The sequence below is a fragment of the Rhipicephalus sanguineus genome, chromosome 1 (assembly GCF_013339695.2).
Source record: "Rhipicephalus sanguineus isolate Rsan-2018 chromosome 1, BIME_Rsan_1.4, whole genome shotgun sequence".
Classification (NCBI taxonomy): Eukaryota; Metazoa; Arthropoda; class Arachnida; order Ixodida; family Ixodidae; genus Rhipicephalus; species Rhipicephalus sanguineus.
Window position 1 is genome coordinate 249,476,238 of NC_051176.1, and position 26,995 is coordinate 249,503,232.

The 26,995-nt window shown below is 42.5% G+C and overlaps 2 protein-coding genes across 5 annotated transcripts; one reads left to right on the forward strand and one right to left on the reverse strand.

The window, feature by feature from the left end:
* LOC119377110 (flap endonuclease 1) lies at positions 1-8,724 on the forward strand. Its single transcript, XM_037646712.2, has 11 exons — positions 1-249; positions 339-441; positions 518-620; positions 698-761; positions 1,222-1,331; positions 1,484-1,620; positions 1,713-1,911; positions 2,493-2,579; positions 2,648-2,712; positions 3,261-3,378; positions 8,550-8,724. The coding sequence occupies exons 1-11, from the start codon at positions 168-170 to the stop codon at positions 8,628-8,630; spliced, it is 1,149 nt and encodes a 382-aa protein (XP_037502640.1). The 5' UTR covers positions 1-167; the 3' UTR covers positions 8,631-8,724.
* Positions 8,658-26,732, reverse strand: LOC119377089 (differentially expressed in FDCP 8). 4 transcript variants are annotated; one of them, XM_049411190.1, is made up of 12 exons: positions 26,474-26,732; positions 26,324-26,385; positions 26,032-26,181; positions 25,733-25,880; positions 19,451-19,515; positions 17,689-17,788; positions 13,725-13,754; positions 13,205-13,389; positions 10,893-11,006; positions 9,458-9,679; positions 9,097-9,206; positions 8,658-9,034 (listed from the first exon to the last, which is right to left on the reverse strand). In XM_049411190.1, the coding sequence occupies exons 1-12, from the start codon at positions 26,619-26,621 to the stop codon at positions 8,932-8,934; spliced, it is 1,437 nt and encodes a 478-aa protein (XP_049267147.1). In that variant the 5' UTR covers positions 26,622-26,732; the 3' UTR covers positions 8,658-8,931. The 4 variants fall into 4 exon arrangements, with proteins under 4 accessions (XP_049267147.1, XP_037502621.1, XP_049267149.1 ...); XM_037646693.2 differs by lacking the exon at positions 13,725-13,754 and having other exon boundaries at positions 26,474-26,731; XM_049411192.1 differs by lacking the exon at positions 13,725-13,754 and having other exon boundaries at positions 26,306-26,385; positions 26,474-26,731.
* Positions 26,733-26,995: the final 263 nt, after the last annotated feature.

The window sequence follows — 26,995 nt, forward strand, 5'->3', positions numbered from 1 at the left end:
GTTTGGTTTTGGCGGGAGCGTGTGTGCGTTTCTGCTCTTGCATGAACGGCGATGTGATCGGATCGTGGTAGAGCGTAAATTGTTGTTTTGTTAGTAGAGGGTCAGCGTAATTGTCTCTTGAAAGATTCTTTTGCAGTTTCTTTGCCCCCTCTAGTTGTTCTCTGACGATGGGAATTACCGGTTTATCGAAGGTAATCGCTGACAATGCGCCCGATGCTATTAAGGAATCCGACATCAAGAGCTACTTTGGTATGTCATTCTCTTACTCGTCCTGGTATATTATTCTAGAACTGATTACGGGTGAACAGATGTTGACTTCAGTACTCGTATCTTTCCAGGAAGGAAAATCGCAATAGATGCGTCGATGTGCTTGTACCAGTTCCTGATCGCAGTGCGTCAAGAAAACAACATGCTCACCAACAGTGAAGGCGAGACCACAAGGTGAGCGCGCGTTGTGTGTTCTTAACTTTTGTACGCATTTTAACGTGGGTTTTTGTCTGTTAATTTTCATTTGCAGCCACCTGGTCGGGTTCTTCTACCGAACAATCCGAATGATTGAGAATGGGATCAAACCCGTGTATGTTTTTGATGGAAAGCCGCCGGGCATGAAATCGTCGGAGGTACGTCTACTAGCCTCGGGTGTCTATCGCTTAAATCATGCTGCGCAAGATTGACACGTGTGCCCACTTGTTTTCAGCTTGAAAAACGCCAAGAACGTAGAGAGGCAGCCGAGAAGGAACTGGAGAAGGCAGAAGAAGCAGGTCGGTATATTTATTGCTGTAAACGACGCAGTTTTTCATTCTTTGTTCCGATCCACTGATTACATCGGTGTAAAAAATAAAAAAAGGTGCTGCCAAGTTGCACAGCAAACAAGCTGGCAATTCGCGACTTTGTACAGTCGTCCACGCTGTCTTGACCGAGCTCTACATCGGTGCGCTGCTATGAAGCGAAATAGATGGATATGCATTGCTGGCTGGTCTGAGAGAGAATGTTTGTGGACAGCGAAAGTAACAAGGATGCGCGAGCTACGCAGCGTTTGACCCGATACCTCGAACCTAGCAGCTGCACTATCATTGATTGCTCTTTCTTTGCTCTGCAGTGCAGCGCTCTAGACATTAATGTGGACGTCTGTACGAGGAACTTGGTTCGTTCTTATTGTTGTATACGTTGGCTTCACAAACCAGCAGTAGCACTTATTTCAGCCTTCCTTGTTTGCATTAGGAAACCAAGAAGAAATCAATAAATTCAGCAAGCGACTCGTAAAAGTGACCAGGCAGCATGGTGAAGACTGCAAGAAACTTCTAGCTCTTATGGGTGTTCCATATATAGAAGTAAGTTTACACCATGTTTTGATCGTGATCATTCAACCAAATGTCAACAGCCAAAGCCGACTGCTGTGTTTCATTCTGATCCGTACAAGCGGGTCATTTATCTAATGAGACTCGCATGCTTGTCATGCCCCTTTTGCTTTCATTTACTGCAGGCCCCATGTGAAGCTGAAGCTCAGTGTGCTGAGCTTGTTAAAGGTGGTAAGGTTTACGGGACTGCAACTGAAGATATGGATGGGTTGACTTTTGGCACAAATGTCCTGCTTCGTCACATGACATACAGTGAAGCTCGGTGGGTCCCATTTTCGACTTGCCAACTTCAGCTAATTTCGGGATGCAATGTCAGTCTTTTCTTCTAATCTCTATCTCTACATATTTTTGCAGAAAAATGCCTATCAAGGAGTTCAACCTTGACAAAGTACTCAGTGGGCTCGAGATGAATCGTGACGAGTTCATAGATCTTTGCATTCTACTTGGGTGCGACTACTGTGAAAGTATTCGAGGAATTGGACCAAAACGGGCAGTGGAGCTCATCAAGCAGCACAAGTGCATTGAAAAAATAATCACTGCAATTGACACCAAGGTATGGCAAACAACCGTGTGCTTTTTGTAGGCAAAATGGGGGACAATGACATTGACACAACATGGATGCCAGCTGCTCCTCCTTTTTCTTCGCTTATTCTTTTTTTCGTGGAATAATTGAGATCTAGAATATGGCAACACAAGCTTCTTTACCTGTAAATACGATTCACAAAGTCTTTATTTACTGACACTGTCACATTTTGCTCAGTGGTTTGGTTTATGCATTTTCTAATCAAGAAGTTAAGCCATGGAACCTACCACAGCAGAGACAATTTGTGCTGCCTGTTATCGTCATGCATGAATGGACGTATATTGCAGTGATACTTTTGAATTCCTCTTCCCGTTTTGCAATAAAATGGATGACGCACAGGATGAAACCCACTTATTGAGCTTAAAGTCGCAACCTGCTGCCATCGTCTTGCTGTGGCCCACGGCTCGATTCAATATTCTTTTTCTGTGTGTGTGTGGTTGATTCCGTAGCATCATTTCTTAATAAGTGGTTTCACACCTATCCTTTTTGAAATGTCCATTTCCTTTCAGTACCAATTCTAAGTCAGTGAAAAACGTGTCTTGTTTCCTTAGAAATATACTGTGCCTGAAGATTGGCCCTACAAAGAAGCCCGTCAGCTTTTTTTGGAACCTGAGGTTACTCCGGCTGATAATGTCCAAGTAAGACAGCATAAGACGTTCTTGGTGAAATGTTGCTAATGTGATTTTGTTGTCTGTTAATCTTCCAGTTGAAATGGAGTGATCCTGATGAAGAAGGTCTTGTAAAATTCCTTTGCGAGGAGAATGGCTTCAGGTAATCTTGCCCTGTTATTGCTTTGACAGGAGAAAATCTTCATGTGCAGTCATATTCACTTTGAGGACTGCTTGAAACTGAAAAATGTTCTGCACAGTTCGATTGTAATGAAAGCTCAACTTGAAGACTGGATTACGCATATTTCTAAAGTTTGTCTCTTGTTGGATGGCTACAATACGTTATTATTCATTAGTTTGTCACATGGCCAAATAGCCATGTATAAAATGTAGAAAACGTTAATCTCTTGTCTGTATAAATTGAAAGTACATCAGGTGCTGTACTCTATCCTGCAATTCTACTGCACCTTGGTGCATTCATGAGCTATTATGTCTATTATTTCACTTGCAAGCAGCTGTGTCAATTGAGTGTGTGATAGTATTGAGTGGAATGCTACTTGATTCACACTCGTTGTAGAGCGTGAAAAATTATCTGCCAGATATCAAAGGGATTTGTATGCTGAACTCTAACTTTAAAATTTCATGGATATTAATAAGTAGCCAATACTTTCCAGTGCTCACCGTAGTTTTAAACATTTCACTTGGTTACAGTGAAGAGCGCATCCGAAATGGTGCCAAGAAGCTGCTGAAGGGGCGTAACAGCACCACTCAGGGGAGGTTGGACACCTTCTTCAAGGTCCTTCCATCAGATTCTTCAGCCAAGCGCAAGGCAAGTAATCATAGAAAGCTTTATGTGTGAAATTACAGGCAAGTAGAGCTGTGCACTCATTCGGCATACTAACAAAGTGATAGGTGCTGTTTGAACCAATTAATTGGAATTTTGGAGGGCCTGTAACATTATAAACATTTGTTTCAAGAGAAGATACATTCTGTGAGAATAAATTAGTAAGATTATGCGATAGACCTTCTGGTTCCATTGATTCTTTGAAGATGTGCACATACAAGCAACATTCGGGTGGGGTGGTTTGAAAAAAATTTTTTTAAACTGGTTCACAGCCTTGGCATAGAAGGGTGGGCCTCAGTCAGAACTTGGCATAGTTCAGACCTATGTAGGAAATTCTGACCGAAAACATTTGCCTAGTTTTTTATTACTTTATCGAATAGTCACCGACACAGCAGTTGCGTCATGGAGCTTCGATTCCCCAAGAGTGCAATGAATGCACAAGCGTTTAATGCAACCAAGTGCAGCGTAGCCAAAAGCAGAGTCCATTTAACATTGAATGGGACAGGTGGTGTGCTTCTGCTTTTCCAAAAGATGCAAACAGTTGAAAGGGCCAATTTGGCAGCTTTTGGTGACACAGTCATTGTATGGTCTTCAACAACTGCACTGCGCTAACTGGTGGTTGGGTTGTTTGTAATGCCATGTAACTGCCATCTTCACTTTTGGCAATGTGAAGAGCTTCCTTTTCATGACCAAAGCTGGGCTGTGCTAGATGTGCATTTTGTATGGGTTGCAGGTGGTGCAAGGCAGATGCTTTATTAATTGTATTTGTGGCCCTTACATAGGGTCGACAGCTACCTAAAAATCTAAGAAAAGTCCCACCTCCACAAGAAAAAAAACTGGGCACAAAAGTTTTTTTCTCTGTGTTCCTTTGAGGCAGCATTATCAGGATGCACAAAAACCTTTTTCAACACACTTACGTGCTTTTGCTCGAAGGTGTACATCTAAACGTTCATGGCTGAAAGGTGCAGATGAAGATAGCTGTGCGAGATTCTGTAAGAGTCTGCTAAATCAACTGTCCATGTAATAATTAAATTAATAAAAGCTGACAGGACTGTAATTAAGGAGAGCTGTCCTATCTGCCTTTTGTCGCTGTGCTGGTGCACTTCAATATCTCTTCTATATTACAATAGTAAGAAAATGACCACTGCGCCAACAGAAAAGGCATAAAATATGTTCACTCATGGCAAGAGGTGGGGGAAGTCCTTGTGCAGTAGCAAGAAAAACGACAAAGAGCAACAACAGCACAACATTCACATAACGGACTCAGAATAGCCAACTAGCCAGAACAGAACAATCAATTCTGAAGCTAAACATGATTTGCAAACATTCCCGACGAATGAAGCCAGTCAAAACAGATCTACATCTCGGAAGCGGAAGAACTTGGGAAAATTTTTTCTCAATGTTGTCAAATTGTGTGCATCAGGAAATGCTTCTTGCTTCAACTTCTGTTAGCTATAGTACACTACAATTAACATTTGGCCACAGGTCTCGAACTTGGTAGCTGTAATGACTGTTTTGCCGTGTTTCTACCCAAGTGGAATACATGTATCTCCCCTTCAGCGGCGGTGTGTACAATTGTACACATAGTATGAAGGTGCGTCACGCACCAAGTGCTTCTTCAAATGCCTTGAAACGCAGTGTGCACATTTGTGCAGGCTTCCCGAGTGGAGAACTAGCGGTCATTTAACTTCATTGTGCTGCGTATTGCTGCAGAGCATCTCTTAGCTAGAGACGCTACCATGTTCGACGGGCTGCATTCCAGGACCATCGTCAAGAGTATTATTTTTCGTTGCTCGAAACTAATGTACAACCAAAAAACAAACTGGGCATGCATTTTGGGTCTAATATTTGATTCTTTCTATGCAAGAATTGAAGCTGACTGATTGCAGAATAATTAGATATTTCATAATATGCTAATTAACATTAATTACTGAAACTCACACAAAACAACACATTCCTTCATTTTCTTTCTTGGAATAATATGAATTTGACGCATTTGCAGACAGTGCATCATAATTTGCGCCTGAAGGGGATATATACTATGACACACATTGCACTGAAAGTTTAGGTTTTGCACCCTACTTCATGTTGTAGCAAAGCTTGCAGTGCCTTGTGTGTTTGATATGTTAGGTCTCTTTATATACACTTGTAATGCTCATAACAAGCTATAGCTTAGTAATTGAGAGCCATAGGAGAGGGTAGAGCACTGCACGGGCCCGGGCCGGCCCGAAAGCCCGGGCCCGGCCCGGGTAAGGGATTGTTGGATCGGGCCCGGGCCGGGCTCGGGCCCGTGATCTTCGGGCTCGGGCCTGAGCCAGGCCCGTATTAGGACCGGGTCTCATATGTATCTGTATAATCACGCTCCGGACACCCGACACGTCACGTCGACGGGGATTGCTAAAGAGGCCGCCGGCTGGTTCACTTCGGCGCTCTAATAGATTTTGGAAGCCCTTAGTCCGGTCTCGCTTTAAGGCGTAACATTTTCAAAGATCGAAGGCGGTCACACGAAGACGACGAGACAGCCATCTTCAGGGAACAGCGAGGACGGTGGCTCGCTCTCTAACGGGTGTGCCTCGCTTTCACAGATCTATGACACTGCGGTGGCGGTGACTCGGGGAAAAAGGGTGGGACAAAGAACGTTCTTGTTTTGAACACGAAAACGTTGTGTACGTTGGGTGCAGTTGCCTGCCGAGGAGTCAACACGGCAGCTTTAATTTATGTAACGCTGCCCAGCCTGGTGTATTCCTACCAGAAGCAGCTAGAGCACGTTTTTTTTTTTTTTTTCATTGCATTCTGCAATAGATGAAGTTTGCAGACTTGCTATTTTTACTCAACAGCCCTAGTTCGTATGCAATTGATGTAAAACTTAAACTAAAAAATGTCTGCCATGTTTTTTTTTTCAGTTTATGGAGGTATATTTTGTAGTCGTTCTTTGAAATGCAAAAATAAGATTGTGTGGTTAGCACTGCGTGCGTACATGAAACAGCCAGCTATGACTCCAATTATATTTTATATTGCCCTGCAATTATTTCGCAAGAGTGTTACGGGCGTAATTAGCCGAAAGTATACACAGTACCAGTGAAAGTCGTGACACTGAAAGAAGTTCGCAAAACAATCTCCAGAAAATATCATGTGTGTGGCAGGTATCTTCACAATAACCGAAGGTTAGACAGTGCCTCCTTTATGCTCAAGGCATAACTAGCTGAAACGGGACGGGTCGGGCCGGGCCGGGCCAAAACCTTTCGGGGCCCGGGCCGGGTACGGGCCACATTTAAGAACATCGGGCCGGGCTCGGGCGGGCCGGAGCATGGCGTTTTCGGGCCGGGCCGGGCCCGGGCCGGAAAAATCGGCCCGTGCAGTGCTCTAGGAGAGGGTGCTGTTTTTTAAAGCACGCAACCAGTAGTCCAGTGCACACATCTAGCGTAGTTCACTTCTAGAGGGCATGCCATACCGTTTCATACATAAGCAAAGCTACAAATGCTAGAGAAACTTTTCCCATTCCCTGCATTGCATCAAGTATGAATGAAAGGTAAAAGTATACTAGTACATGTAATTCGATGAAACATGCCACTACCTTGAACCCACTACATGAGGTGTAGTAGTGGGTTTGAGGTGTAGCTGCATAGGTGTCTTCCATACTGCCGGAGGCTCAGAGCATGAGGAGCTGTGCAACCAAATGCCTCCGGGAAGGTTATTCTGCCAAGACAATCCTGTACTTCTGAATGTCTACATAGCAGGCTATCATCAGCACATAAAAGAATGACAGTAGTTAGATCATTTTTCATTGGATTACTCAAGAGCCAATGAAACATTGCAAGAATAGATTGCAGGCTAGTTGGTTCACAGTCCCAGAAAATGGGACTAGAAAAAAGAGGGTACACAGACAGCACCTTGTCTGTGTGCAGTCTTTTGTTGCCCTATCTTTTTGCAATGTTTTCCTTAACAGTTAAATATTGTCTCTAGGCTAGGGGTTTCTTTGCTCACCCACTGTTGATCATGCCTGCTGTCGCTCTTTTCTGGCGTCGACACAGGAAAATTTTTACTCAGCCACTGACAACAGCTGTCACATCCCATGGGTTGACAAAAGCACCAGTGCGCCCAATTATGCAAGCAAATGTGCACTGTAAAAGCACATTTTCATTTCCTCTTGTCTCGTGCACCTGTTTGTCTGGGAAAGCACAATCTGATCATGTGCTCCACCTCTGCCAGATCTGACCCAGCAATGTAGTGGACTGCACAGCATTTTCTGAAAGGTTCATGTACACTTAAATAATAATCTTGCAGAAGTACCCGGAACAGTGGAGTACCCCGCTACTAGATACTGCCCTGCAGTAAACTATTCAGCATATTTCCTTGAATTTGTTCCGCCTGCATATTATATATCTTAAACATAATTAACAAAAAGAGTCAAACGATCTTAATGCAAAGACTTGTATCGTGTCATCTGGGGATTTCACAATTGGTTCAAGACCTGCACAAACTCGAGATTGTTTTCTCCTGCATAATGAATTCCAGCTACAATTGGGAAACTGAAATCTGGCTATACAGAAAAGTACAAATGTCGCACTTTTAGCAGATGTTCATGAGTGACGGGACATGATGTCCTCAGTCGGAGCATCTTTGTTATACCTTAATTTTGATCACTTCATGCTTGCTCTGTGGCAGGTTCTTGTAGTTACTTGCCTATTACTACCTTGTTATATATGCCTCTTTGCCATCCCGAGAAAAATCTGTTGTATTTTTTTGCCCAACCTGCCATTATGCTTATGAATTTTCACATAGAAAAAGAAAAGAACTTGTTGCACTTGTTGGTATCCAGCTATACTCTTGAAGGTGGCAGTACACTATAGGGGTAACCAATAGATTTCTGAAGCAGGTTTAGGCAGCAACAGCAAGGACCTAAATATAGTTTGTGCTTTTTCAGGGCTTGCACATACCATCTGTGTGTCAAGGGCAAGCTTTAAGAAAGTCATCAGCAAATTTATTTTATAGTGTCCAGTAATACCAGATACTGCTGCATACAGACTGCAACAATTTATTTTTAATGTTTTGTGGAATCCAATTTCTGCCAGTGTTTGCATGCTAAGTCATGAGTGCTCATGACTTGGCACTATGTAATGCTGATCTAATGACTGATGCTGTTCTGCTGCTTACAGAGTGAAACAGCAAATGAAGCCAACAAAAAGAAAGCAAAGGCAGCTGCTGGGAAAGGTGGCAAGTTCAAGAGGGGCAAATGAAGCCACAGTACCACATACAACCACAACTAGAAAACATTTGGCATTTAATTGTGCGCTTTTCCTTCCTAGCTGCATGTCTCGTCAGTTTTATTAACAGTCAATCGTAATGCGTGCTATCTTCAAGCAGAGCAACATGTTTATCAATAAAGCAGAATGCTTTGCCAACGATAACGCGTGTAAAACAATGTTAAGCAACATATGCCAGTGATGCGGGCTATTTCTGGAAATAAATATGTGAATCTGTTGGCTATCTAGTGTACACATCGATGCTCTAGCGATACTTTCTCCTCGCTTAGTCAAATCAAGAGCCTGGAAGCTCAGCTGTGCTCCCGACTGTCTTGTTTTGTTGACGGGCTCTCCATTCACACCACGGGCAAGGATCCTGGGATTTCTCGCGGCATTCCCTGGAGGTGATAGCACCAACTTAGTAGTTGCAAGAGAACGAAACAGACAATTGAGAACTCACCTGTGATAAACAGATCCACAGTCAGTACAGGTATAAGTGTCTCCTCCAAGTGGAAAAATAACTTCCTCACCGTCACACAACTTGCACAAATAGCCTCTTCCACGGCATCCCTGTAACCAAGATCACTTGGTTTGAAAACATTCCCCAGTTCTTGCAAGTTAACAGCTGAATGAGACTGCATGAAGTCTCCCACCTGTTGTGCCGGAAATTTAAAATACTAGCACAGTGCGTCATACACAAAAGAGGAGCATAAGTTTTGAATGGTCATGAAGCATACAGCAACTGTAACACCAGTACTAGCACGACTGCCAAAGCACTGCTGTATCAAATCATGCTCAGCTTAAAAGAAAGGCTTGCTCACTTCACAGGTCTTTGTGATGTGGTCAAGGAAGACCTGGTGCACCTGGGTTAGATAGCCCAACAAGTTGCCATCATGTAGGTCAATGAGATCTTGCAGGGAGTATAACTCGCTTCCTTCAACAAAGTGCTGTCGCTTGTGCAACAGCAGCAGCAACTTTTGCTGCTGTGCTGCATGGCACAGGGTCAAGTACTGCTTCATTCGCAGAATGTCCTCGCGCAGTTTCTGGAAGAAGACCACACACACATGTAATGATTGTCAGTCCCATCCTTTACTCCCAAATGCCTTTTTAACGGAATGAATATGCAAACTGATGCTGCTGATAAAATGATACTGCTGGTTGGTTAAGTGAGGAAGAGGCGGCACCAATTTATGCCGATAAGTTGCACCTCATGGACTTACCTGGCCAAAAACAATGATTTGTTGACTGATAGGAACAATGTGATTCAGGTGTGTGTGTGTGTGTGTGTGTGTGTGTGTGTGTGTGTGTGTGTGTGTGTGTGTGTGTGTGTGTGTGTACACTGTCCATGAGAAAGTAAAAAATAAAAACAAAGCACGATATGCCACTAAATTCTGAGCATCTACGACAAGATCTGTTCACATGCTAAAACCAAGTACTAAATAAAGGCTGCCAATTTACGAGATACACTGCTGTGCCATGCGCGTGACTGGCTCAATTAGTCGGGTATACCTCGCTTCATGTATTCAACCGTTTCACTCTTGCAAATGGAGCTTGTTATATTTCATACATGTATATGCACAATTTAAAAAATTAGCCACTTGGATTAAATGATCATCGAGCTTCTGTAGAAGCCACCAGTTGTTTATTTCTGTGATAGTACGTAGAATAAATTGTCCCAAACTGGTGCGGAGAAACACAGTATATTATCACAGAATGTATAAAACCTGTCAATTTATGAAAGCACAAGTGCTGTTGCATAAGGCTGTGCCTACATACCGAATTCCATGGCAGTGTGACAAAAGACTAAGCACGCAACAGTGCTGAAGCAGATGCTCATGTGCATGATCTAGCTAACTTTAGACATCTATCAGGCACTGGTGGCAGGCATTCCCAAGGCGTGTCCTCACTTTTTAAAAATTAGATACAGATAGACGACCTAAATTGTCTATCTTTATCTGACCTTTACAAGCTAATATCCTGATCAATTGTGCAGTAGTGTGGTAAACATGCCCGGTTCAGTAAAGATGAGCATGCATGCCAAATACTTTCAAAGTACCTCCTACACAGGACTTATGATGGAAATTTAGAAAGGCGATTTCAAAGTGCTCTGACCTGACACTAGCACAAATCTTAAGGAGGAGAAGCTGCATTTTGAGGATAAGCAAGCTATGTGATTATCAGGCATCACTGCACATTCTCAAACTGTTCATTGTGAAGATGACATCCGACAGTGTTAAGATGAGGCAGTAAGCATACCTTGACGTGTCGAAGATCCTCAACAAATGTGAACAGCATAGGGTTGAGTTTGTCAATGTTGAGAACTGGCTTTTTTACCATGAGTCGAAGAAACTGCAGCGATGCTCGACATACCTGACAGAAAGATGACATTTGTTACCTTGATACTTCTCAGAGTTCAAGAGCACTTACAGTGATGCGGGAAAAAAAAAAATGAGGGAGAAAAAAAAAAAAGAGAGCCCTCACTACCAGCAGCTACATTAAAATTTTTTAAAGCGTAACTGGTGATTATTATTAATGGCATCACTTTTCGCTTTAAAAAATTGGATGTTCTGGAATTTGGAAATAAAAGAAAAAAGAAGAAATTTATTAGTTTGTATAACCCTGCAATAATTCATGCTAAACAGAGAAGCCCCCTATGAGGTTGGATGTCATAAATTTCCTGCCCATATTTGGCCTCCAGCAGGGGAAGGGCTCACTGCCCACCACTGCCCACCTCTGCTGTGACTCCCGATTCACAGCATGTGCCACTGGTAGAAAGGAGTGCCACATGAGCATGTAGGAGAGTAGGAGAGCTATCATCAAAAGTTTACAACACTTACGAAACTCAATGCATAAGTCATATATAATCTGATAATAGGTGCATGCAAGCATGTCACACACAAGAATGGAAACGTAGAATTTGTGGCACCCCCTTAAAACAAACAAGGTTGGCTATAAAAGGGGTGCTGCAATATACCAGCCATGTAAAAGAGTTTTCAGTGTTAGTCATCGCAATTTGTGCCAGATGGGTGCAAGAGCATCCATTCTCCCTTTTTGTGATGCTCTTTTTTTATTTGTGCCATCAAGTGATCAAGAAGTGGTTAATCTCTACAGCACAGAACTTGTACAATTCTCTAATTGCTTGACTGTTTGCTGCTTTATAACACCGAGCTAGTAAACAATGTCGGCGTTTGAAAGTACTCCAGGCAGTTTTGTTCAGCTTCTGGTTTTTTCATATTTTCTGGTGTTTCTTTCTAGAAAAGCTTCTCAATAGTAATGGCAAATGACGGAGCAAATGTATGTACAGTTTTCACTGTCATTTGCTAATGTTTAAATTTTAAGGCTTATGATGGATCTGTTTATGAGGCCCACCATGAGTGGGGTCACGAACAATGATTTTAACAACCTAGGATTCTTCAACACATGCCTAAATCTAAATACACAAACATTTCTGCAATAAGATCCCATCGGACTACACCTGCCACGATTGGGATTCAAACCTCGAGCTTAGTAGCAGCAATACTATAGCTTGTTGTGTTAGCCATGTTAGAATATGTGCGTGAACATGCTCAACGGATTACATTGTTGTGGTGATGGGGTGTATTTTTACAGATTCAGACGGGTATGTGTGCAGCACAATAACATATGTCATATGGGTTCTTCACAAGAAGTGTCACAAATCATCGTGAACATTATGATGCATTAAATTTGGTGCCCTGTTGCAATATATAAGTTATAGAGCAATGCTACAGGCTCATCATCACAGAGTGCCACCATTTATATATTATAATGAATTTGAGCAAAAGCTGCACAACAAATTTTAATCCTTTCATGAGCTTACATTCACCTCATAATAAAGTTATTCCCAAGACAAATACAATTTATCCCATAATGCTAAACAGAACAGGCATGGCCACAAAAGAAGTTGTTACAAAGCATTTTCTGCTGAAAAATGCAGTGCAACATTTTCATATCATGCAAATACCAGAAATTCACACAGAAGAAGACTGACACATTTTTGCATATCCTGTTACGAGTATTCAATATCCCACTCATTTCATGGTTAAGTGCTATCCTGACACACATTTGGAAAAATGCAGAGACCCCAAATGCTTTCACCACTCTTGCAAACCAGCTGATTAAAGAAATACCGTCATACATGCCTCACAATGTTTCACTGCATTGGGAAACATTTTCTCACTGTAAAAGAGAAAGAAAGAAACTGAAAAGAGCTCCACCATGAAAAAGCCTTTATGCATTGTCTCAACAAATCTGCACAGACTAGGTATGTGTGTGCATGCGCAGGTACTGTGGGAATGGGTGAGCATATAAATGTTAAGCATTGGCAAGGATAACTGCTCAGGAATGTGTGCCCGAGATCACAACGAAATATTTTACCGTGCTGAATTCGTGGCACTTGAGCAGATGTTTGACTGTCAGGCACACATGTTCCAAAGCCCTTTTAAATAAATAATTTTTTTTTATTCATAACCAGCGGAGATGAAAGACAGCTGCTTATTTTTGCAAAAATGTGAGGCTTCTTTGTGTGCACATATGTTGAACGAGTTCACCTTGCGTGGCTCGAAGTCCCAGTTGTGGAGAACACGCGCAGGCACCACAGAGGAGCTGTTCCAGTGGCAAAGTGAGCAGTAATAACGGCCCGTATACTCGCAGCGCCGTGGTTGCCCTTGCTCTGCCAGGGAGCGAAGGGCAGCAGGCATGAGTGCACTTGCGGCCTCACCCAGCACCACAAACCCTGCCACCCAGCGGCCAGAGAGGGACACTTGGTCAGGACAACACACAACCAGAGAGATGAGACAAGCAAAGCAGGCATGCATACCACAGCAAACATACATCAAGATGCAGCAACCTTTGTACGGGGATAGAAGTCTGCGAGCAAATGCATTAAATGGGACAGCTTTAAGCTGGTGTCATGCCACATGCCTGGGAGATTTAATCTATTTTGATATTGTGTAAAGGGGTTTATGCATGAACGATATAGTTGAGATAAACACGCAAGGGGAAAACACACAGGACAATTTTGTTGGTCTTTCAACTTCCTATTTCAACTACTAAAATAAATTGCCTAACCCTTCAACTGCTGTATCCAACCTGTGCAGTCTGCAAAGAGTATTAAAAAATTACTTCATAAGTGACAATCTTTTGCCATGCTTTAGATGGACCTTGCAGCATGCCGTCTTCTCCAAGGCCAGAAAAGTGATGGGCACTATACCCCAATCCCAGCAAATCTGGCGCAATGGAAGGTATACTAGGCCATACTACACGATCCAACAAGAAGTGTAGTAACATTTGCAGTGGCTCCAAAATTTTTAGAAGAGCTGCATGTGCCAAGTAATGTTCTGTCAATGTCACCAAATGAATCTGTCCAGGTCAAGGTTCATGTCTGCTGGTGAGAAATTCACTGTTCTTTTTGTGTCACCTGGGCTTGGTAGAAATTGCGAAGGTAGGGGGGGGGGGGTGGAGTGGAGGAAGGCTCTATACCTCTCCTTCACCCCCCGGCTGTGCCAGTGATGCACGGCAAAATCTGCTAGTAAAATGAAAAGCAAAAGCAGTCCTTAATAAGGAACATTTCTTGCCCTGGCAGCACTGTCAGGAAGTGCATTGTGCTCCAGAGTGAAAATCTCTTTCTAAAACTTCTCTCACCTTCTTTCTCTTATCATGTGTAGATGGGCTTTCATGTAGCATACCCAGCTAGAACGACAGAAAGCTGAGCTAGTAGGTAAGTATTCATCATACGAGGACGAAAGGCATGTAAACATGGACACTAGAGAAGAGAACAAGACAACAACAAATGAAATTTGTGTTTTCTTGTTCTAGTCTCGTGTCCATGTTTGCACACCTTACCTTCTTTTGTGATGAATAGCCAGCTAGCAATTGCCAATACAGAATGCAACTCAAGCCCGTTTCACAGTGCCAAAGCGATGCTCCAGCAAGGTTTATTCTCATCGAAATGGTGCAGAGAAGCTGCTAGAGTTGGAAGTCCGCTCGTTAACCAAATAATTAATCATAGCACGACAGGCACAGTTGGCTGGCCTGTTGAGACTTTTGCAAGACTGATCAACAGCAGACAGCTGCTGTGCTAAGCTCACAAAGCAAAAGCATTGAACAAAGGTGCCTTAGTGAATTCATAGCAGGCCATACATCCACATTAACGCCACAATAGTGATTGTTGGTTTCCATAACAGCGTTAAAAATTCTCCAAAATAGTTTTATCTGTCCACTTGGCATACACCATGAGTGTCAGGCAATCACTTTGCTGCATGCACCTGTGCCCTCAGGTATTGAATAAATTTAAATAAAGTTCATTTTTAAGACCTACTTGTCATCTTAGCCATTCATTGAGTCAATATATGGTAGGCTATCAAGATCATGGCACAGTTTTTTGATGAACAGTTTTGTGGACTAATGCTCTAGGGCAATGCAAGAAATCTGCTCTGATGTCTGTTTACTAAAACAACAAGTTAATTTGATGGGCACTTGCTCTTTAATGCTTACCTCATGCAATAATGAACTTTATTTACTTTTTTGCTTTGGAAGAATGTATTCATTGCAGCCTGATGCTCACAGGATGTGGAATTATATATTCTATACAAATGCCATCCAAATTTTGATAGTATCTGATCACATAAGAGAATGCTTTCTCAATACTGTAAAAAGACAAAAGTATTGAAAATAGGCTGGGTTAAGAACCTTTCAACATCCCATCACTTAAAATGCTAATGGCCAATAAAAAAACCACTCAATTAGGCCCTGAACCATCTCTCAGGCTCAATGAAGAAACACATTCTGTGAACAAAAGACATGGCTGTGAACATTTCAGCCATATTTTGTAGTTGTGCACGGCATGTGGAGTTCACAAATGGTGTGCAAAGTTGAAACACATTCCTTTCAAACAACCATAGGGCGGCTGCCAATGGCCGATGTCGGTGCACTCCTTCTTGTTCTTACTGTGTATAATAACTCAATTAGCTAAACAGGCTGTAGTTGTCAAAAATCTGTTGAATTTTTATCTGAATTGTGCATTTCAGTGAGAAACCAAGTGCTGTGTGCTCATGTTCGGCAGCACCCGCCCTACTGAAATGAAGCAGAATGTTGTAGGTGGGGCGCCAACATGCACCTTCAGAACGGAGTAACTTGAAGACGAATGGGAAAGAGGAACATACCACTCGTAATACATCCGCTCATACCAGGAAATTCGTAAAAATTATTTTGGTAACATATTTTTGGAAGGCAGAGGCAGAACAGAGGCTGACAATTAGAGGATCAATGTGGTGATGTGCAAGTGCATGGTCTTACAGGTGATATTTTGCATACTGCTAGTGCAAAGCTCCTGGATTGCTTCTCAGAAGGGTGCCTAGTGAAAGCTAAAAGAACTTGTTGTTGGGCTAGTTGGTAGATCATTTCCAAAAACTTAAAGCGCAACCACACGACACATTCACACACCCACACACCCAGACATCAACCACGTACAGCGCTCACTTCCAACTGATTTATTGATCGCACGGGCTTGAATATATACATGTGGCACATGCGCGCATTAACATCCGATAAAGCCAACACACACACAATCAAGACGTACATTTCCTTCCTGTTCCTTCCATCTCACAGTCTAGATCTGATGAAGTGAAATTCACTGGGAACAGAGATAGCGACGGGGTGCTTACACAGCGGTCCTTGTCTTTTTCTATGGAAAATGCCTCTAACACTTCACGTGCAGTTTTCCTTGTGCTTCTGCCAAGAATCTTTGTCTCAGAGAATCCTGCGTCACAGCCACACATTATAGCATGCGCAACCAGGTGCGCATACTTGTCATCTCGTTTTATTAATTTTTGGGCGTGTTCCCTTAACCGGTCATTAACACATCTTTCGGTTTGACCGGTGTATACCTTGCCGCAGGATAGGGGTATCGAGTACACGACCCCCGTGGAACATTTTACAAAAGGCCTCTCATGCTTCTTCTCGCAGCCGCGCTTTTTGCTATTGTAAATACGTTGGCACAACTTCCCGATTTTCTCGGGCGCCGAAAAGACCATCGGTACACCGTGCCTACCCGCGACTTTCTTGAAATTGTGCGAGAGCTTATGGATGTATGGCACAACTTGTGGCCTAATCCTTGAGGGCTGGGTAGCAGTCGTCGCTTCCCTTGTTCCACGTTTAAACTTCTGCAGCAGAGACTCAGCAACGGCCATGATGACCGATCGAGGGAAGCCAGCAGCCTCTAATCGGCTAACCTGATTATGAAAACTACATTGCATGCTGTGCGTGGTTGATGTCTGGGTGTGTGGTTGTACGTGGTTGTACGTGGTTGATGTCTGGGTGTGTGAATGTGTCGTGTGGTTGCGCTCTAATTAAGTTTTGGAAACTAGTGAAAGCTGACAGTCACTAGTGTCGCCAGTTTTTTTTCTCCACCTTATTTTCCTTTTCCCATTTAATTTATAAGTTTCAGTAAAAACTAACATTTAGTTTACGCATGCTTTCTTTGGCATCACCGTTTGCTTCAGTGGTCTACACTGCAATAATGGACTGCATGACAGAAACAGTCTGACATTGAACTACTGGAGTCACTATCATGTATAAGCCGCCTGTGGTTGTGATCCCCAAGAAGCTGTGCATTACCCAAGAAAACAAAATCATAACCACAGTTATGATTTTGTCTTCCCCTTTCAGCTTATTCACACATATGGTTAAATGGAACAAAGCTCTCACGTTCAATCTTACGCTTAAGCACAGTACAGCACATGTGTCAGTGCTTAAAAGCACTTGTGCCCTCCAAAGCCACACAGCCTGAACATAGTCCTACAAAAGACAGCAGCTGCAAAGACCATGCAAAGCAAATACAAGACAATTAGACAAACACACACACAAAGAAAAGATTGCTGTGCATAGAGCACTTCACACAATGTTTGTTAAGAAAGCTGTGTGCCATTGTTGACTAGTTATTTAGAAGCAAATTTCCAAACAAGTGCACTCAACAGCCAAAAGCAGTGTGAACACGCTGGGTGGCATGCAAAATAAAGGATTGGATACCACTTACGAGGAAAAACATTCTGGCCACACTCAGCACATCGATATCCTTGAGCTGATAATCCCTGCTCAGGGCAGATCTCCAGCACAAATTCACTCTTCTCCTGCATCTGAAAAATATACTTTTTTATTTATCTCTACGGTATTAAAGCAGCCACAACACCATACATCCGAGTACCAACAGAAGCCACGCTTGCATAAGTCCGCAACTGACCTTTGTTTGAAAGTCCACTGAAAATAAATCTGTGCTGCCTGTTCAGATCACCCTTTTCACTAAGGAACATGATCAGATACAGTATGCAACTGCAGAGTAACAGGAATTGTTAGAATGATACCAAGCACGGCTTTATCTTACAAATACTACAGAACATGCCAACACTTCAGGGTGTTTAAAGGCATCTTAGCAAGCACTGCAGTGTTCTGTTTATTTCACCCGCCTCCTTTAATTGGTCCACCTACATGAAATTGTCCCTAAATGTGCAGAACAATGGTGCCGCAATCCCGCAAATTTTTATCTCAATCCAACGTTTCAGCTTTCATAAAGATGGTCTCTTACTGGTCTATGCATTGCACTGCCATTAGTGCGACTAATAATTCCTTACAACAACCCCATCAATCCTGCATGTGTGTTATTTTTCAGCATGTTACATGAACTACTCGCTCCATTACTTTAGAGCATTAACTGTCTTACAGCAATAGTTTCAAACATCCCAATGGGTGTTGCTTTCAGACAGTGAGACTTTTGATTCTGTCAAGTCAACGTGCTTTAGATTTTGTCCAGTAATTTGGTGTGAAGGCATGACATAGACCAGTGTACTATGTGCATAAGTTTTTCTAAATTAGGAACCCCTTGAAGATTTATGTGCACATAGCTCGACATTTATGGTACCACTGGAAGAAGAAAGAAAAGTGAGATTCAGTTTATAACAAGTGCACAAAAGACCAAACACAAAACTTTCCATGGCACTGAACTCTTCGAAACACACTACAGTAATTTCAACCTGGCTTAATGAACTGCACAACTATCAATGACTCACCATTAAAGTCAAAACGAGAGTAATAACAAACTTTTACGGATTAATTCATTTGTGGCTTTGTCTTGCAGGGACCAAACAATGAACAAACACAAAGTACAATAGGCTATGTGCAGCGCTGACTGAAGTGACCATGCTTACACTGATGGGAGCAAGCACAACTTTTCAAATGATTAAACTGGCAACGGAAATTAATATAAAATGACACAGCGTACTGGTAATGTACTCAAATGTGAACTACTGGAAAGCCCACAATTACAAGCAACAAAATTCGATATCTCTTAAAATGGTGCATACTCTCAGTTTGGTAAGAAGATATAAGTTTCTTACAAAATGCACTCAGCTATGGCAACATTCAAAGAGCACTTATACATAATCCGCTGCAGCATTGAATTTTGCAGTGTAAATGCTGAGCATCATGATATCAGTGTTTATTTCAAGTGATGCTGGCATTTAATCATATAAACTAGCCATCAAGCCATAGGAATGAAAGGGAACAATATCTTTTGAAATGTATCTTCAAGTAGTATTTTTACGGCATGCTTGAAAAAGGTCAATGTAAAGTGAGCGAAACTACCATTCACAACCCTCATGTCAAGCAACAGTTCATTAGATCTCGACGTCCAGAAACCACATTTCACGCAGCACAGTTTTAACATGACTGTCACAATACTTTATCTCACATGCCGAACCTTAATCTTTGGAAAGCTGGTATTAGAATGCTAGTAGGACACATACCCGTACATAAGCACATTTCCTTGTGATGCTGTTCAGGCACTTGTTGTGGCATTTGAAATTGCAGTCTGTAAAAAAAAAACAACCACTGCATGTAAAGTGTGAAGCTGCACCAAGATACAGCACAGAGAACAACAAAAGTGGCCAGCTATGTTAACATTTTCTTTCACACAATGTATAGCAGTCGTAATTCATGGGGCTCGATACATCCCCACTCTGAGCAGCAACTATGGTTTCCAGGAGTTCCTGTAATTCGTGCAAGATCTCGGTGCATGAGTATATTTGTGCTTTACCCCAATAATATATATTAAGGACGTTTATTATGGAATTAAAAAAAAAATTGTATAGGGAGCCGGAGGGTGGGGCCCCAATTCCTGGGCTTTACTAGCTTGAGCAGCCCGCCGCACCTGATCGAGGAGCGCTAGTTGCATTTCCCGATCCTCGCTGGCGAGACAAGTCTCTCACCACTACCTTCAGGAAACTGTGCCGGCTAGTTGCGGCGTGTTAATTTCGTGCGGTCTGTTCTGGCAATCCCACGTTATTTGGGCTCAGAGTTGGCGAGCCTCTGCACCACGGATAGCTATTGCTGTACAGTGTGGGGTGAATGTCATGTTTCAAATAAAGGTTCAGACATGTGTGTGTTTGTATACAGCGCCAGTCATAGGAGTCCCGTCCAAATAGATCGGGGTGTGGTGGACTGTACTTTCATCGCTCAAGCTGTTGGTGCTCAAGGATGTCTCGCGCTAAGAAAGTGTTTTCGTTGGAGTGGTTGGCCGCTCGGTTGATAAATGCACGAGCTATGCCGTCCGCTCTTAACAAGCATGTGCTTTACAATTAACAATCAAACACAATTTTCAAATAAGAAAATCGCATGCATTGCATGAAGTGATGAACAGTGCTAAAACAAACATTTCTTAATTTAGTAATATGGCAAATAAAATATTTTTATGTGCGTGTGTTTACTTGCTTTACATTCTGTCAGTTTCTTTTCTCTCTGCCTCAGCTTCTATTTCCCGTTTATACTCTTTAGCTGAACACAGAGTGATAAAGCCGAGTTTCTTTAACTCGATTTCTTCCTTTCCTTTTTCTTTTTTCTAACACACACCTCGCACATCTTTTGCGCTACAAAGGAAGGACAACCAACATGCAACAGTTAACAATAACACACATTTCAGAACAGATAGATGGACACATTTCCACAAATTATACATAGCACCTCAGCACCCCACTTTAATTCTAGATGATCCACTTGTACCCCTGACTGATGTGGTCAGCTTTCCAAAAGAAACTGGCCTTTTAAATAAGCTTTAGAATAGGGGTGTGCGAATATTCGAAATTTCGAATATTTTTCAAATAGTGTTTGCTATTCGATTCGATTCGCACTGCAATTTTACTATTCGAACTATTCGAACTTCCCAAAAAAGTCACAGTTTCGCCGCAAGGGCGAAGCAATGAATGCGATAGCAAGAAAATAATGCTATACGAAGTGCGGCTCGCCAATGGATACTCTCAGTTTGAACAGCGCTCCTGTTGCAAAGGCGGCCGAAGCAGCGAAGGAAACTAGCGTGCTTCAAGTGTCGAGCTGTGACACTTGATAGTTCGCGCTCATCCTCTGTTTGTTCGTTTAGAGGCGTCCCTTGAGCTCGAGTGACTTTCGTACGCTCCGTAACATGAGCGCGGACATCACGGTGAAAGCTTGAAACATTATTCTTCCCCTCACCACGAGAAAACCGCGCGAGCAGACAGCGGAAGGGCAAAGTTCTCCCTGCGCAAATATAAAAAGAAGCGAGCGAGCTCACCGACGACTTAAATGTGCCCGTCACACTCCTAGCGCCATCTCACTGGTAATGAAGAAACGCTTATTATCGCCTGCCGTCTCTGAGTTCGTACAGCGGTAAAGGGTGTGTATATAACGCTCGCCGTTAGCTACGTGGAGGATCTGCGTTTCGTGGCGTAGTGGATAGCGCCACTCGCTGCGGAGCAAGAGGTCCCTGGTTCGATTCCGCGCTTCGGAAGCATTTTTCTGAATTATTTTTATTTGGGGCTTTTATACATATATACATACTTATACATATACGGTGCACGACGGCGGCGACGGCGACGGCAAAATCCAGCCGAGACTGTCCATATAATTGCTATCGCAATAAAACAAATACAGTCAACGTCTGATTGAAAGTGACCCCTTCAGATTTTCCATATGATTCACCTCATTACACTCTCGTATTGCGGCAAAGCTACCTTTCAAGCTCCGTTACGGTTGAACTTTGCCAAGAGACAGTCAATGTCCAATCGGAAGTGGTCCCTAGATTTTCAATATGCTTCACCTCATCACACCCCAGTATCGCAGCAAAGCTGCCTTTCAAGCTCCGTTACGGTCGAACTTTGCCAAGATACAGTCAACGTCCGATTGAAAGTGGTCCATAGATTTTCAATATGCTTCACCTCATTACATCCCGGTATTGCGGCAAAGCTGTCTTTCAAGCTCCGTTACGGTCGAACTTAGCCGAGACACAGTTTACATCCGATTAGAAGTGGTGCCTAGATTATCAATATGCTTCACCTCATCACACCCCCGTATTGCGGCAAAGCTGCCTTTCAAGCTCCGCTGCGGTCGCAAATGGATTAACTCAAGAAAACGCTGGTTCCAACATGGAGATGAAAGATGTGGCAGAGGTGGGGGCTCAATTAATGCTGTCTTGGACCTGAAATTTGAGCAGGAAGTCCGAAAAATCGGACGCCGAAGAAGCTTTTTAGCATCCAAAACTTCAGATGTTCTTATATATCGACGTCTATGAGGCAGATTTAGAACTCCAGACTTGAAGGGAGCACACCCTTGTCCGCCACATCAGTTGGGCCTCCACAGAAGTTGAAGGAGGGGGAGAGGCTGAGGAAATGGCATCTTTGCCCATCATGTGTAAAGTGTTGTTGGCAACACTTTGGTTGCACCAAATCACGTACATAAATACAATTCGGCCTCTACATTGCCTCATTCTTGATAAGACAACTATGAAACACCACCCCACCAGTGCTTCATCAACCTAGCAAAAAAAAAACACTTTCATGTTGCTATCTCATAAGAATATCCTTAGGATAAGAATCCATAAGAATCCTCTCTAACATTTTTTCTGCAGTTTCGCTTCGAAGTATTAGAAAAATATTCTAGAAATATACGAGAAATATTAGAAAAATATTCGATTCGATTGGCACTCACACTTCAATATTCGAATTCGCTTCGCACCCAGAATTTTGCTATTCGCACAGCTCTACTTTACAACCCAATGCAGCTTTTACCCTCCCTTTCTTTTTATTTCACGACTTGAAGATGATCTGCCACAATGAATTTTTTTAAAGAGAATAGAAGTGGGAACAGGGCAGTAAACGCAGTAACGGCCTACTCGATTAAAGCAAAGCGAAATACCACACAACAATCAAACATCTACCTTGTGGCTGGCGCGGCATAACCTTTGTCGCTTTCGCGCTATTAAACCTGGTTCCATTTTTTCTTTCCCTTATTTTTTCAGTATCCTAGGTAGTTTAGTTATCATCATAGTTCCTGCTTTCTAAAAAGAAAACTAGCCATGCTGCACTGGCAGTACAGTCCTTATATACAAACAGATCCCTTTCAGTTTCTCTTAGTCATTTCTTTGAAGGACCCAACAAGAGTGTCCATACAACCCCATGGCCTCCATTCTACCTCATTCTTTCACCTATTCACTTTTCCCTTTCAGCTCGCCCCATCCACCTTTTATTTATTTATTTTTTAGAACACTTAACATCAGTCTATCGCCTTGTTCCCCTCCATTAAAGGGACTCTAAAGATGAAAATGATTTTCACAGTAATAATAAATTAACTTTCCACAACACCAAAAGCACCACTCTTGTTGAGCAAAGATGCTTGGTAAGCAAGAAAAATGTGTAAAAATAAAATGCAGGAGGCGATGCCACCTTGAATTTCTCACACGAAGTCGTTGTGGTACCATAGATTTTGATTGCGTCTACGTAGTTCCTAATTGGTAAAAATTAAGTATGTTATCATCTACGGGGGACCACAGACCTAACATACCAAGTTTCAGGAAATTTTGTTGAGTGAATGTAGGACAATAATAGCGAAAGTTGGACTAGTTGGTCGTTCATGCTTGGGATGTAAAAACAGCGCAAAATATAGACAAGGACGTCTCTTCCTCTGTCCTTGTCTATATTTTGCGCTGTTTTTACATCCCAAGAATGTAGGACAAAATATGAAAAAGCACTTCGAAATCCGTGATGTCAAGCTGGCACTCATTTGCATAGATATCAGCGCGAAATTTAAAACTGAAACTTTGACCTGCATTTTTTTTTATTTAATGAGCCTATAATAGTGAAATTATTGAAAGTATAGTTTTCAATGAATAACTTATCAGTCTAAACTGATTAATTATTGCACTTTAATGTCCCCTTAAAAGTGGAGGAGAATGAGCTAAAAAAAAAATTGGCAATGGAAGGCAGCTTGTTAGGCTGCCCTAACAAAGACTAGTCATCTAGTCCAAATTTTGGGCTGCAGCAAAATTCCTTGTTCCATCACACTTCATTACTTCAAGCCACCATGTTTTCATTAACTCTGTCATGTAGTCTACATTCCGCCTAAATAAAAAAAAAATATCTTGCTCACATACATGCAACAGCTTCTAATACAACAATAATAATATCGGGTTTAACGTCCGAAAACCACGATATGATTATGAGAGACGCCGTAGTGGAGGGCTCCAAAAATTTCGACCACCTAGGGTTCTTTAACGTGCACCTAAATAAGTACATGAGCCTTAAACAGTTTCGCCTCCACCGAAAATGCAGCCGCCGCGGCCGGGATTTGATCCCGCGACCTTTGGGTCAGCAGTCGAGCGCCATAACCACTAGACCACCGTGGCGGGGCCAAATACAACAACCTTACACAGTCAACTACACATTGACATACAGTCAAGCAGAGTTCTCTAGCAAATTTTTGCTTACAATTAGGTTTTGGTGAACAACCAACTTCTGCAAAAAATCCATGGGGGACTTTCAGTTATTAGAGTTCATACTTCTGCGGGATGGGGCACCAAGCATCATTTTTCTAAACAAGAAAGATAAATCCTCATTTAATGAGGAAAACAGTGCTCGTTTCAGTCATTACAAGTTGTAATTTTTCATAGGCATACCTATATTGATTGGTGCTCTCAAATAGTTAAATTTCCCTTTAAAGGGGTCCCTGAAGCACCCCTCAGGCTTGATGAAATAACACAATCTACGAACAGCAAACACTGCTGTGAACAGAAGCAAGGTGTGTGACTGGGCTAGTTGGTATTCCATGGCGACATGAGCAGTGCGTGAAACACACAAGTCCTCATCGGTTACTCGTCCTTGTGTGTTTCACGCGCTGTTCACGTCGCTGTGAACAGTTCAGCCAAATTTAGTAGTTGCGTGTGGCATGCAGTGTTTACAAGCAGAGCATGAAGTTGCCACTTTCTGAAGTGCCCTCTCTCCATACAGAGAGAAAGTGCCCAAAGCATGCGACAAATTCACGTAACTCCGCTTGTTTATGACAGACAGACAGATAAGGAACAGATGCAAGAAAGTATTGCGCGAGTCAATTTGTGAGGCAATAAACTCCGATATTGAGGTCATTTGATGATTACTAGGAAAAGTGGTTCAAGACCCAATTTAACTTTTACTTCAGACTTCGTGCAGACTTTTTCGTAGCACTGAGTCCTTTTTTCTTGCCATTTAACCAAGGGTTAGAAGTCAGCACTGGTTTAACACCACCAAGGCTGACTCAAAACCAGAGGCTGAGCAGAGAATTCAGGACGTTATGCAGTGTTCTGCATTTAAATGGCAACAATAATGTGCTGCAGATCCAGAAATTTCTCATGTTAGGCAACACTTAGTGAACATGTGTGTGACCAGACAAATTTAACAAATCATGGGTCTGCATTATTAATGCTGACCTTAACTACCGATTTCGGTAAAGAAATACTCTTCAAGTTATATTCAAGGGTCAATCACTGAGGCTGTGCTCCTCAGACTTTTGTATGTTGAATAAAAATCATGTGTGATTAAAATTAACTTTGCATTTAGTGAATACTTTGTGAGTTTAGGTTCATTTACAATGAGGAATTGGCAGCAATGTTCAGGATGATGTGCCCCAACCCGAATGCCAGGAAAGATTCCAGAATTGCGTCTTCACAGAGGCCACACTGCCATCCTCCACATGACATGCAATGCCGAGAACATTAAGAATGTGAGCAGTGCACGTTTGACTGGCAGACTCACTCTTGCATTGGTAGAAGCCATACAGTACACCCCAGATGCTACCACAACACTTTTCACAATATTGCTGGGCACGCTCATATGTACGTGGCTCGAACTGGTGTTCCATAACAATTTTGATGTCTTCTGCCTTCTCCTCAGGTGGCCCATCCTGAATTCACAAAAACGTAAAAAAGAATGCATGTGAGAGTGCCTACAGAAACGTTGACATCACACAGTCATAAAATGGATCTTCAGTGTATTATGCACTTAACGAAACAGAACAGCAAAACACAAGATTTACTAAACAAAAAGGTATCCACCTTAATCTCTTGCAGTTTTTGTCTAAGCTGAACTAGTCTGATAACCAACGTCTTGCGCCTTTCAGAGTTCTCCTCAGAGTCAAGAATCATCTCCTTGCAATGCTCTATGGCTTTTTCTAGATCTTCGATGGTAGAAAACCTAAGCAGCCCCTAAAAAACAAAGCAAACAAAAATAAAGAGACACAAGTCTGGAAATTCAATGCATAGGCCCCACCCTTGACAAACTTTGAAATGTAAACAAAGGCTAGAATGTGAGCATGCAGCCAGGTAGTACCATAAGATCGACACTTGCCTCAGGACTCGAAGAGAAGTGCTCCTCGGAAAGACCAAGTTCTGCATCAATTAATTTTATATCTACAAACAGACAAAAAAAGCGCATAAAAGCAATTCACGTGATACCGACGTACAAACTTCAGCAACCGATGATTAGGAGGAATCTTACCATCTGCAGAGCAAGACTTTGAACTGTGAGGCATGCAGTCCCTTGGCACTTGACTGCCAACCAACCGTGAATTTACAGTATTGTACAGCTGACCCGCAGTTGACTTTACCGCGTCTATGAGACCAACGTTCATTTTGGACAGAAGCATGCAGGCTCTACAGTCGAACACGAGATGCCGTAAACATGACGCTTCACAACCAAAACACGATGAGTATTAGACCGTCAGCGAAACATACGAAACATGTTCCTACATTAGCACAGCACCACGGGACCACGGTACGTCCTTGTTCCTTCTCTAAGGGAAGCGGATGTTGTCCAACATGACGTAAAGATATCGCGGTAGAAACCAGTAAAAATGCGAGATCATTTTCTGTGACTCCACTAGCTCAGAAAAGGGTTGAGCTCTTTCCTACGCCGTAGTTACAGCTGCTAGATGCAAGAAGCACGGTGATCACGGCACCGAAGCGAACGAAGCAATCGAAGCCCGAGACGGCCTTTATTTTCGGCTCGTAGGTGGCAGGA

Coding starts and splice junctions, on each gene's coding strand:
- LOC119377110 (XM_037646712.2), top strand. CDS start 168: ATGGGAATTACCGGTTTATCGAAGGTAATCGCTGACAATGCGCCCGAT. Junction 250..338: donor CGACATCAAGAGCTACTTTG/GTATGTCATTCT, acceptor GTATCTTTCCAG/GAAGGAAAATCGCAATAGAT. Junction 3,379..8,549: donor ATTCTTCAGCCAAGCGCAAG/GCAAGTAATCAT, acceptor TGCTGCTTACAG/AGTGAAACAGCAAATGAAGC.
- LOC119377089 (XM_049411190.1), bottom strand. CDS start 26,621: ATGCTTCTGTCCAAAATGAACGTTGGTCTCATAGACGCGGTAAAGTCA. Junction 26,386..26,473: donor AAAGTCTTGCTCTGCAGATG/GTAAGATTCCTC, acceptor GTCTGTTTGTAG/ATATAAAATTAATTGATGCA. Junction 13,755..17,688: donor TGGCCAGAATGTTTTTCCTC/GTAAGTGGTATC, acceptor TACTCTTTGCAG/ACTGCACAGGTTGGATACAG.